At 47.0% G+C, this 13,980-nt stretch overlaps 1 protein-coding gene across 2 annotated transcripts in view; it reads left to right on the top strand.

Moving 5' to 3' along the window:
• tekt4 (tektin 4) overlaps positions 1-13,733 on the top strand; it is a 54,494-nt gene extending 40,761 nt beyond the window's left edge. The window contains exons 3-6 of one of the 2 annotated variants that reach the window (XM_045690826.1): positions 1,698-1,841; positions 11,041-11,263; positions 12,807-12,961; positions 13,365-13,733. In XM_045690826.1, coding sequence (XP_045546782.1) covers positions 1,698-1,841; positions 11,041-11,263; positions 12,807-12,961; positions 13,365-13,578 — 736 coding nt within the window. In that variant the 3' untranslated portion in view covers positions 13,579-13,733. The remainder of the gene's footprint in view (positions 1-1,697; positions 1,842-11,040; positions 11,264-12,806; positions 12,962-13,364) is intronic. The other variant, XM_045690827.1, reaches the window with a different exon arrangement.
• The last annotated feature ends 247 nt before the right edge of the window (positions 13,734-13,980 follow it).

Here is a 13,980-nt window from a genome sequence, read left to right as displayed (position 1 = left end):
GCTGAACAGTTAATCACATTACTATTATACTGCTGAACAGTTAATCACATGACTATTAGACTGCTGAACAGTTAATCACATGGCTATTAGACTGCTGAACAGTTAATCACATGGCTATTAGACTGCTGAACAGTTAATCACATGGCTATTATACTGCTGATGTAACGGCCGTCGTAGCGATTGGACCAAAGTGCAGCGGGTATGTGAATGCTCATCTTAACTTTATTTGAACACTACACAAAACAAGAAAAAACGAATGACAGCTAGACAGTTTGCAGGCAAACCACAGCCGTGCAAAAACAACTTCCCACAAAAGACAGGTGGAAAACAGGCTACCTAAGTATGGCTCCCAATCAGCAACAATGAAGTACAGCTGTCCTTGATTGAGAGCCATACCAGGCCAACACAAAGAAATACACAACATAGAAAGAACATAGAAATCCAAAACATAGAACAATACTCAAAAACCCCGACAACACAAAACAAACACACCCCTGCCACGCCCTGACCAAACTACAATAACAAATAACCCCTTATACTGGTCAGGACGTGACAGTTGAACAGTTAATCACATGGCTATTAGACTGCTGAACAGTTAATCACATGGCTATTAGACTGCTGAACAGTTAATCACATGGCTATTAGACTGCTGAACAGTTAATCACATGGCTATTAGACTGCTGAACAGTTAATCACATGGCTATTAGACTGCTGAACAGTTAATCACATGGCTGTTAGACTGCTGAACAGTTAATCACATGGCTGTTAGACTGCTGAACAGTTAATCACATGGCTATTAGACTGCTGAACAGTTAATCACATGGCTATTAGACTGCTGAACAGTTAATCACATGGCTATTAGACTGCTGAACAGTTAATCACATGGCTATTATACTGCTGAACAGTTAATCACATGGCTATTATACTGCTGAACAGTTAATCACATGGCTATTAGACTGCTGAACAGTTAATCACATGGCTATTAGACTGCTGAACAGTTAATCACATGGCTATTAGACTGCTGAACAGTTAATCACATGGCTGTTAGACTGCTGAACAGTTAATCACATGGCGATTAGACTGCTGAACAGTTAATCACATGGCTATTATACTGCTGAACAGTTAATCACATGGCTATTAGACTGCTGAACAGTTAATCACATAGCTATTAGACTGCTGAACAGTTAATCACATGGCTATTAGACTGCTGAACAGTTAATCACATGGCTATTAGACTGCTGAACAGTTAATCACATGGCTATTATACTGCTGAACAGTTAATCACATGGCTATTAGACTGCTGAACAGTTAATCACATGGCTATTATACTGCTGAACAGTTAATCACATGGCTGTTATACTGCTGAACAGTTAATCACATGACTATTATACTGCTGAACAGTTAATCACATGGCTGTTATACTGCTGAACAGTTAAACACATGGCTATTATACTGCTGAACAGTTAATCACATGGCTATTATACTGCTGAACAGTTAAACACATGGCTATTCTCACTTCAGCTTTTCACTCCCTACCAGACCCTCATCAGACCCTCACACTGGCTTTCTGCCCTTACTGTCTCCCACTGTGTGTGTGTGTGTGTGTGTGTGTGTGTGTGTGTGTGTGTGTGTGTGTGTGTGTGTGTGTGTGTGTGTGTGTGTGTGTGTGTGTGTGTGTGTGTGTGTGTGTGTATCAGGTGTAACAGAGATGCCAAGCAGACTCTGGAGCTGGACTGGTCTGATAAGTACCAGGCCTACAGTCTGGATGACCAGTGTGGTCGCTACAACAACATGAGTACTGACACACAGTACCATCCCAACTCAGACAACCTACAGGACCAGTGAGTAGCTGTATTATACACACAGTACCATCCCAACTCAGACAACCTACAGGACCAGTGAGTAGCTGTATTATACACACAGTACCATCCCAACTCAGACAACCTACAGGACCAGTGAGTAGCTGTATTATACACACAGTACCATCCCAACTCAGACAACCTACAGGACCAGTGAGTAGCTGTATTATACACACAGTACCACCCCAACTCAGACAACCTACAGGACCAGTGAGTAGCTGTATTATACACACAGTACCATCCCAACTCAGACAACCTACAGGACCAGTGAGTAGCTGTATTATACACACAGTACCATCCCAACTCAGACAACCTACAGGACCAGTGAGTAGCTGTATTATACACACAGTACCACCCCAACTCAGACAACCTACAGGACCAGTGAGTAGCTGTATTATACACACAGTACCACCCCAACTCAGACAACCTACAGGACCAGTGAGTAGCTGTATTATACACACAGTACCACTCCAACTCAGACAACCTACAGGACCAGTGAGTAGCTGTATTATACACACAGTACCATCCCAACTCAGACAACCTACAGGACCAGTGAGTAGCTGTATTATACACACAGTACCATCCCAACTCAGACAAACTACAGGACCAGTGAGTAGCTGTATTATACACACCCACACACACACATACATGCACACACACGGACATATACACACATGTATTATACACAAAAACACACACACACACACACTCTCTTTCTTTTTAAAATATATATTTTATTGCATGTATCAGTTCATACAATTCTTGACATAATTAAGTACAAATATGTCCTTTTTTAATTTGTCTTATATTTCACACAAATTGAACACAATACATTTGCCATTCTAACATGTTCCTTGGCATGTGAAATGACTTGATAACTAAATGTATTCAATGTATTCAGGAACTAAAAATGATCGTGTGAAAGCAAAGAATGAGTAGAATGCGTTTTTTAAAATGTCACAAGTCAAGTCTTCTCACAATGACATCATTGTGTTACCACGGTTACACATTTTTACCAGGTACATTTCCTGTAGGACGTATTCTACTGTTTTACCATGATCACATCCCTGAATCACACCTCATTTCCTGTAGGACGTATTCTGCTGTTTTACCATGATCACATCCCTGAATCTGTCACGTCCTGACCAGCAGATGGAGCTGTTGTTGTAGTTTTGGGGTCAGGACGTGGCAGTCTTGTGTTCTGTGTTGGTCTTGTGGCTCCTAATCAGGAACAGCTGGGGATCGTTGTTCCTGATTGGGAGTCATATATGTAGGAGTATGTTTGTCACTTGGGTTTGTGGGTAGTTGTTTTTACACTGCGTGTATAGCCTGTAAAACTGCTACTGTTGTCACCGTCATTGTTTTTTCAAGTGGATGCTTTACTCTTTTTTTGGTAATAAAATAACCATGAGTATTCACATACCTGCTGCGCCTTGGTCCATTCATGAAGACAACCGTTACAGAACTACCCACCACCAAAGGACCAAGCAGCAGAAGAGGAGGAAGCCACAGGAGAAGGAAATGGAAGAATGGACCTGGCAGGACGAGAGAAAATTCTGGGCGGACAAGTTAAGGGAGCTGAGGGAACCCGAGAGGCAGCCCCAAGATTTTTTTGGGGGGGGGGCACACGGGTAGTTTGGCCAGGCCAGGGAAGAGCCGTAAGCCAGCTACCCGTGACTACAGGGAGGTGCGTACGAGGTGGAGGGCGTCATGTTACGCTGAGGTGCGCACCATCTCGCCTATACGGACGCACAGCCCAGTGCGCCCAGTACCAGCGCCCCGCAGGTGCCAGGGCAAGGGGAGCATCGAGCCGGAAGGGGTGATGCCAACCCTGCACTCAAGACCGCCAGTGCGCCCTTTCGGTCCGGTGTTTCCCGCTAGACACACTAGCATGGAGGTGCGTGTCTCCAGGCTGGTACGTCCAATACCTGCCCCACGCATCAGGAGTCAACAGTCGTCATCAGAGCTGCCCGCCAGTCAACAGTCACCAGAGCTGCCCGCCAGTCAACAGTCGTCGGAGCTGCCCGCCAGTCAACAGTCGTCGGAGCTGCCCGCCAGTCAACAGTCGTCGGAGCTGCCCGCCAGTCAACAGTCGTCGGAGCTGCCCGCCAGTCAACAGTCGCCGGAGTGGCCGGACTGCGCTGAACTGCCGGAGTGGTCGGACTGCGCTGAACTGCCGGAGTGGTCGGACTGCGCTGAACTGCCGGAGTGGCCGGACTGCGCTGAACTGCCGGAGTGGCCGGACTGCGCTGAACTGCCGGAGTGGCCGGACTGCCCTGAACTGCCGGAGTGGCCGGACTGCCCTGTTCTGCCGGAGTGGCCGGACTGCCCTGTTCTGCCGGAGTGGCCGGACTGCCCTGTTCTGCCGGAGTGGCCGGACTGCCCTGTTCTGCCGGAGTGGCCGGACTGCCCTGTTCTGCCAGAGTGGCCGGACTGCCCTGTTCTGCCAGAGTGGCCGGACTGCCCGGTTCTGCCAGAGGTGCCCGCCTGCCCTGATCTGCCAGGGTGCCCGGCCTGTCAGGATCAGCCCGAGGGGTCCTCCTGCCCTTCGGTCCAGCCCGAGTGGTCCTCCTGCCCTCCGGTCCAGCCCGAGTGGTCCTCCTGCCTTCCGGCCCAGCCCGAGTGGCCCGCATGCCTTCCGGCCCAGCCCGAGTGGCCCGCATGCCTTCCGGCCCAGCCCGAGTGGCCCGCATGCCTTCCGGCCCAGCCCGAGGGGCCCGCATGCCTTCCGGCTCAGCCCAAGGGGCCCGCATGCCTTCCGGCCCAGCCCGAGTGGCCCGCATGCCTTCCGGCCCAGCCCGAGGGGCCCGCATGCCTTCCGGCCCAGCCCGAGGGGCCCTCCTGCTCTCCGGTCCAGCCCGAGGGGCCCTCCTGCTCTCCGGCCCAGGCCGAGGGGCCCTCCTGCTCTCCGGCCCAGCCCGAGGGGCCCTCCTGCTCTCCGGCCCAGCCCGAGGGGCCCTCCTGCTCTCCGGCCCAGCCCGAGGGGCCCTCCTGCTCTCCGGCCCAGCCCGAGGGGCCCTCCTGCTCTCCGGCCCAGCCCGAGGGGCCCTCCTGTCCCCCGGCCCAGCCCGAGGGGCCCTCCTGTCCCCCGGCCCAGCCCGAGGGCCCTCCTGTCCTCCGGCCCGGCTCGAGGGGTCCGTCTGCCTGGCGCAGCTATCGGCTCCACCGAAGTGGGCGACGCCGAGGGTGGAGCAGGGTCCACGTCCTGCACCGGAGCCACCTCCAGGATAGGTGGGTTGGGGAGGGAGGGTGTAGCACAGTGCCGTCGTTGACGGCAGCCACCCTCCCTTCCCTCCCTTATTGTTTAGGGGTTATTGTTTATGGGTTTTGTTGGGGATTTTGTTTGTTGGTGTTTTTTTCATTGTTAGGTGCATTCCGGGGTCTGCACCTTGAGGGGGTACTGTCACGTCCTGACCAGCAGATGGAGCTGTTGTTGTAGTTTTGGGGTCAGGACGTGGCAGTCTTGTGTTCTGTGTTGGTCTTGTGGCTCCTAATCAGGAACAGCTGGGGATCGTTGTTCCTGATTGGGAGTCATATATGTAGGAGTATGTTTGTCACTTGGGTTTGTGGGTAGTTGTTTTTACACTGCGTGTATAGCCTGTAAAACTGCTACTGTTGTCACCGTCATTGTTTTTTCAAGTGGATGCTTTACTCTTTTTTTGGTAATAAAATAACCATGAGTATTCACATACCTGCTGCGCCTTGGTCCATTCATGAAGACAACCGTTACAGAATCACACCTCATTTCCTGTAGGACGTATTCTACTGTTTTACCATGATCACATCCCTGAATCACACCTCATTTCCTGTAGGACGTATTCTACTGTTTTACCATGATCACATCCCTGAATCACACCTCATTTCCTGTAGGACGTATTCTACTGTTTTACCATGATCACATCCCTGTATCACACCTCATTTCCTGTAGGACGTATTCTACTGTTTTACCATGATCACATCCCTGAATCACACCTCATTTCCTGTAGCACGTATTCTACTGTTTTACCATGATCACATCCCTGTATCACACCTCATTTCCTGTAGGACGTATTCTACTGTTTTACCATGATCACATCCCTGTATCACACCTCATTTCCTGTAGGACGTATTCTACTGTTTTACCATGATCACATCCCTGTATCACACCTCATTTCCTGTAGGACGTATTCTACTGTTTTACCATGATCACATCCCTGAATCACACCTCATTTCCTGTAGGACGTATTCTACTGTTTTACCATGATCACATCCCTGAATCACACCTCATTTCCTGTAGGACGTATTCTACTGTTTTACCATGATCACATCCCTGAATCACACCTCATTTCCTGTAGGACGTATTCTACTGTTTTACCATGATCACATCCCTGTATCACACCTCATTTCCTGTAGGACGTATTCTACTGTTTTACCATGATCACATCCCTGAATCACACCTCATTTCCTGTAGGACGTATTCTACTGTTTTACCATGATCACATCCCTGTATCACACCTCATTTCCTGTAGGACGTATTCTCCTGTTTTACCATGATCACATCCCTGTATCACACCTCATTTCCTGTAGGACGTATTCTACTGTTTTACCATGATCACATCCCTGAATCACACCTCATTTCCTGTAGGACGTATTCTACTGTTTTACCATGATCACATCCCTGTATCACACCTCATTTCCTGTAGGACGTATTCTACTGTTTTACCATGATCACATCCCTGAATCACACCTCATTTCCTGTAGGACGTATTCTACTGTTTTACCATGATCACATCCCTGAATCACACCTCATTTCCTGTAGGACGTATTCTACTGTTTTACCATGATCACATCCCTGAATCACACCTCATTTCCTGTAGGACGTATTCTACTGTTTTACCATGATCACATCCCTGAATCACACCTCATTTCCTGTAGGACGTATTCTACTGTTTTACCATGATCACATCCCTGTATCACACCTCATTTCCTGTAGGACGTATTCTACTGTTTTACCATGATCACATCCCTGAATCACACCTCATTTCCTGTAGGACGTATTCTACTGTTTTACCATGATCACATCCCTGTATCACACCTCATTTCCTGTAGGACGTATTCTCCTGTTTTACCATGATCACATCCCTGTATCACACCTCATTTCCTGTAGGACGTATTCTACTGTTTTACCATGATCACATCCCTGAATCACACCTCATTTCCTGTAGGACGTATTCTACTGTTTTACCATGATCACATCCCTGAATCACACCTCATTTCCTGTAGGACGTATTCTACTGTTTTACCATGATCACATCCCTGTATCACACCTCATTTCCTGTAGGACGTATTCTACTGTTTTACCATGATCACATCCCTGTATCACACCTCATTTCCTGTAGGACGTATTCTACTGTTTTACCATGATCACATCCCTGTATCACACCTCATTTCCTGTAGGACGTATTCTACTGTTTTACCATGATCACATCCCTGAATCACACCTCATTTCCTGTAGGACGTATTCTACTGTTTTACCATGATCACATCCCTGTATCACACCTCATTTCCTGTAGGACGTATTCTACTGTTTTACCATGATCACATCCCTGTATCACACCTCATTTCCTGTAGGACGTATTCTACTGTTTTACCATGATCACATCCCTGAATCACACCTCATTTCCTGTAGGACGTATTCTACTGTTTTACCATGATCACATCCCTGAATCACACCTCATTTCCTGTAGGACGTATTCTACTGTTTTACCATGATCACATCCCTGAATCACACCTCATTTCCTGTAGGACGTATTCTACTGTTTTACCATGATCACATCCCTGTATCACACCTCATTTCCTGTAGGACGTATTCTACTGTTTTACCATGATCACATCCCTGAATCACACCTCATTTCCTGTAGGACGTATTCTACTGTTTTGCCATGATCACATCCCTGTATCACACCTCATTTCCTGTAGGACGTATTCTACTGTTTTACCATGATCACATCCCTGTATCACACCTCATTTCCTGTAGGACGTATTCTACTGTTTTACCATGATCACATCCCTGAATCACACCTCATTTCCTGTAGGACGTATTCTACTGTTTTACCATGATCACATCCCTGTATCACACCTCATTTCCTGTAGGACGTATTCTACTGTTTTACCATGATCACATCCCTGTATCACACCTCATTTCCTGTAGGACGTATTCTACTGTTTTACCATGATCACATCCCTGTATCACACCTCATTTCCTGTAGGACGTATTCTACTGTTTTACCATGATCACATCCCTGTATCACACCTCATTTCCTGTAGGATGTATTCTACTGTTTTACCATGATCACATCCCTGTATCACACCTCATTTCCTGTAGGACTTATTCTACTGTTTTACCATGATCACATCCCTGAATCACACCTCATTTCCTGTAGGACGTATTCTACTGTTTTACCATGATCACATCCCTGAATCACACCTCATTTCCTGTCGGACGTATTCTACTGTTTTACCATGATCACATCCCTGTATCACACCTCATTTCCTGTAGGACGTATTCTACTGTTTTACCATGATCACATCCCTGAATCACACCTCATTTCCTGTAGGACGTATTCTACTGTTTTACCATGATCACATCCATGAATCACACCTCATTTCCTGTAGGACGTATTCTACTGTTTTACCATGATCACATCCCTGTATCACACCTCATTTCCTGTAGGACGTATTCTACTGTTTAACATGATCACATCCCTGTATCACACCTCATTTCCTGTAGGACTTATTCTACTGTTTTACCATGATCACATCCCTGAATCACACCTCATTTCCTGTAGGACGTATTCTACTGTTTTACCATGATCACATCCCTGTATCACACCTCATTTCCTGTAGGACGTATTCTACTGTTTTACCATGATCACATCCCTGAATCACACCTCATTTCCTGTAGGACGTATTCTACTGTTTTACCATGATCACATCCCTGAATCACACCTCATTTCCTGTAGGACGTATTCTACTGTTTTACCATGATCACATCCCTGTATCACACCTCATTTCCTGTAGGACGTATTCTACTGTTTTACCATGATCACATCCCTGTATCACACCTCATTTCCTGTAGGACTTATTCTACTGTTTTACCATGATCACATCCCTGAATCACACCTCATTTCCTGTAGGACGTATTCTACTGTTTTACCATGATCACATCCCTGAATCACACCTCATTTCCTGTAGGACGTATTCTACTGTTTTACCATGATCACATCCCTGTATCACACCTCATTTCCTGTAGGACGTATTCTACTGTTTTACCATGATCACATCCCTGAATCACACCTCATTTCCTGTAGGACGTATTCTACTGTTTTACCATGATCACATCCCTGTATCACACCTCATTTCCTGTAGGACGTATTCTACTGTTTTACCATGTTCACATCCCTGAATCACACCTCATTTCCTGTAGGACGTATTCTACTGTTTTACCATGATCACATCCCTGTATCACACCTCATTTCCTGTAGGGACGTATTCTACTGTTTTACCATGATCACATCCCTGTATCACACCTCATTTCCTGTAGGACGTATTCTACTGTTTTACCATGATCACATCCCTGTATCACACCTCATTTCCTGTAGGACGTATTCTACTGTTTTACCATGATCACATCCCTGAATCACACCTCATTTCCTGTAGGACGTATTCTACTGTTTTACCATGATCACATCCCTGAATCACACCTCATTTCCTGTAGGACGTATTCTACTGTTTTACCATGATCACATCCCTGTATCACACCTAATTTCCTGTAGGACGTATTCTACTGTTTTACCATGATCACATCCCTGAATCACACCTCATTTCCTGTAGGACGTATTCTACTGTTTTACCATGATCACATCCCTGAATCACACCTCATTTCCTGTAGCACGTATTCTACTGTTTTACCATGTTCACATCCCTGAATCACACCTCATTTCCTGTAGGACGTATGCTACTGTTTTACCATGATCACATCCCTGTATCACACCTCATTTCCTGTAGGACGTATTCTACTGTTTTACCATGATCACATCCCTGAATCACACCTCATTTCCTGTAGGACGTATTCTACTGTTTTACCATGATCACATCCCTGTATCACACCTCATTTCCTGTAGGACGTATTCTACTGTTTTACCATGATCACATCCCTGTATCACACCTCATTTCCTGTAGGACGTATTCTACTGTTTTACCATGATCACATCCCTGAATCACACCTCATTTCCTGTAGGACGTATTCTACTGTTTTACCATGATCACATCCCTGTATCACACCTCATTTCCTGTAGGACGTATTCTACTGTTTTACCATGATCACATCCCTGAATCACACCTCATTTCCTGTAGGACGTATTCTACTGTTTTACCATGATCACATCCCTGAATCACACCTCATTTCCTGTAGGACATATTCTACTGTTTTACCATGATCACATCCCTGTATCACACCTCATTTCCTGTAGGACGTATTCTACTGTTTTACCATGATCACATCCCTGTATCACACCTCATTTCCTGTAGGACGTATTCTACTGTTTTACCATGATCACATCCCTGTATCACACCTCATTTCCTGTAGGACGTATTCTACTGTTTTACCATGATCACATCCCTGAATCACACCTCATTTCCTGTAGGACGTATTCTACTGTTTTACCATCATCACATCCCTGAATCACACCTCATTTCCTGTAGGACATATTCTACTGTTTTACCATGATCACATCCCTGTATCACACCTCCTCCCTGAGGTCTACACCTGTTGTATTCAGCACTGGATTTGATTTTGATTTTTGAGGACTTTCTTCTCCTACCTGAGTGTCTGGTTCTGCTTCTCCTTGTCTTTCAGTCTGTGCTCCTCCTCTCTGAGACCCTGGTGCTTCTCTCTAAGGGAATGGTTGTCCTCTAGGTCTATCATGGTACACTGCAGAGCATGTGTCTGGTCCCGCTCACTGTACTCTCACCAGGCTGGTCCCGTCCTCTTTGGACTGTAGTGGTTTCTCTTCTGCTCACTGTACTCTCACCAGGCTGGTCCCGTGTGTGTGTGTGTATTAGTACCTCCCTCCCCTGCGTTGGTGTGTGCATGGGTGTGTGTGTATTAATAGTGTGTTAACATCTCCCTCCTCTCTCCCAGGCTGTGTAATCGTGATGAGTGGGTGTCTTTCACCCAGGACAACCTGTCTGTGGCGCAGCGGGAGGAGCAGGCCAGTGTGGAGCTCAGGCTGCTGGTGGAGAGGGTCCTACAGGAGACGGCTGAGGACCTGAGGGTCCAGTGCTCTAATGTTGACCAGGCCTTCAGCCAGCGCTGTCTGCAGCTCACTGAGGCCAAGACACAGCTACAACTGCACCTCACTCAGGTGTGTTGGGGTGGGGGGGTTGGTGGAGGTGGTGTGTGTGTGTCGTTTCAATAGCCAAAACTCAACCCTTCCTCTAATTAAACAAAACATACAAAAATTGGCGCCTACCCAGCAGGCAAAGGGAATGTTTTTATCTGAAGAAGACCTGAAGGTTTTCATGACATTCAGCGCCTTCGGGAAGTATTCAGACCCCTTCCCCTTTTTCCACATTTTGTTACGTTACAGCCTTATTCTAAAATGGATACAATTGTTTTTTATCCTCCTCAATCTACACACAATACCCCATAATGACAAAGCGAAAACAGGTCTGATGAAACCAAGATTGAACTCTGGAGGAAACCTGGCACCATCCCTTCGGTGAAGCATGGTGTTGGCAGCATCATGCTATGGGGATGTTTTTCAGCGGCAGGGACTGGGAGAATAGTCAGGATCGAGGCAAAGATGAATGGAGTGATCCTTGATGAAAACCTTCTCCAGAGTGCTCAGGATCTCAGACTGGGGCGAAGGTTCAGCTTCCAACAGGACAATGACCCTAAGCACACAGCCAAGACAACGCAGGAGTGGCTTCAGGACAAGTCTCTGAATGTTCTTGTGTGGCCCAGCCAGAGCCCGGACTTGAACCTGATCTAACATCTCTGGAGAGACCTGAAAATATCTGTGCAGCAACGCTCCTCATCCAACCTGACAGAGCCACTCCTCATCCAACCTGACAGAGCCACTCCTCATCCAACCTGACAGAGCCACTCCTCATCCAACCTGACAGAGCCACTCCTCATCCAACCTGACAGAGCCACTCCTCATCCAACCTGACAGAGCCACTCCTCATCCAACCTGACAGAGCCACTCCTCATCCAACCTGACAGAGCTTGAGAGGATCTGCAGGGAAGAATGGGAGAAACTCCCCAAATACAGGTGTGCCAAGCTTGTAGCATCATACCCAAGAAGACTCAAGGCTGTAATCGCTGCCAAAGGTGCTTCAACAAAGTACTGAGTGAAGGGTCTGAATACTTATGTAAATGTGATATTTCTTTTTTTCTTTGTATAAATTTGCAAAAATGTAAAAAAAAACAGTATTTGTTTTGTCATTATGGGGTATTGTGATGTCATTATGGGGTATTGTGATGTCATTATGGGGTATTGTGATGTCATTATGGGGTATTGTGATGCCATTATGGGGTATTGTGATGTCATTATGGGGTATTGTGATGTCATTATGGGGTATTGTGTGTACATTGATGAGGATTTATTTTTATTTAATCTATTTTAGAAAAAGGCTGTAACGTAACAAAATGTGGAAGTCAAGGGGTCTGAATACTTTCCGAATGCACTGTATTTATCCACCCCCCTAAGGGTTATCCAGCTGAGGCTGGAATGCAGAGAATGCTGCACCTGAACTCAACACTGTGTGTGTGTGTGTGTGTGTGTGTGTGTGTGTGTGTGTGTGTGTGTGTGTGTGTGTGTGTGTGTGTGTGTGTGTGTGTGTGTGTGTGTGTGTTTGTATTTGATACGTGTGTATGTGTTTCATACGTGTGTGTGTGTGTAGATCCTGGATCAGATCGGGGCCCAGGAGAGGAACATTGTGTCTCTTCAGCAGGCTCTGTATGATAAAGAGGCCCCTCTGAGAGTGGCTCAGTCCAGGCTGCACCAACGCTCACACAGACCCCACATGGAGCTCTGTAGGGACACCCCACAATTCAGGTACACACACGCACGCGCACACACACACACACACACACACACACACACACACACACACACACACACACACACACACACACACACACACACACACACACACACACACACACACACACACACACAGACAGAAGCACACACAGGCACGCAAGCCAGTAAGCACTCACACAGACATACACACAAACACACAACCAAACACGCACTCAAACCTATGTCTATCGCACTCTCTCTCCCATCTTTCACAAACACCTACACTGGTCTGACAAGCTCCTCTCCTTCCTCTCTCTCTCTCTCTCTCTCTTTCGGTCTCTCTTCCCCTCCCTCTCTCCTCTCTCGCGCTCTCTTTCTCTCTCTCCTTCTTGTGCTCCCTCTCCCCCCTCCTCTCTCTCTCTCTCTCTGTCTCCAGCCTGGTGGGTGAGGTAGGTCAGATCTCCCAGACCATGTCGTCCCTGCAGCAGCAGCTGTCTGCAGCGCGGAGCTCCCTGTCCCACCTGGAGGAGTCCCGCATGGTGCTGGAGAAGGACATCGGCTGTAAGACCCACAGCCTGCTCATCGACAGGGACAAGTGCATGTCCCACCGCACACGCTACCCCACCTTCATAGCCCTGTCTGGGTACTGAAGAGAGAGAGAGACAGGGGGATATGGAGACGTGTGGGTGTGTGTTTGTGTGTGTGTGTGTGTGATAAAGTCTGTATTAGTGACTAGTGCAACATTTTGTGCATTTTCTTGGTGTTTCCAGTTGTGTTGTGTGAATCAATAAAGGCTTGTCTGTCACAGCTGACTGATCACTAGACACTAGTCTAAGAGTGTACACTAAAGCAGTAAGATACTCCCTTCCCTCTGCCCTCGATCACTCCCCTTCATGTATCTGACACAACTGGTAGATGTAACCCAGGGCAACCCAAACTTCTTCCTACAGATCAGCTGTCCTGTAGGTTTACACTCCAACCCTGTTCCTACAGATCAGCTGTCCTGTAGGTTTACACTCCAACCCTGTTCCTACAGATCAGCTGTCCTGTAG

This window comes from Salmo salar, chromosome ssa12 (assembly GCF_905237065.1).
Source record: "Salmo salar chromosome ssa12, Ssal_v3.1, whole genome shotgun sequence".
NCBI classification, from domain to species: Eukaryota; Metazoa; Chordata; class Actinopteri; order Salmoniformes; family Salmonidae; genus Salmo; species Salmo salar.
The sequence above is the reverse complement of the archived record's forward strand: the minus strand, read 5'-3'. Positions and strand labels throughout refer to the sequence as shown.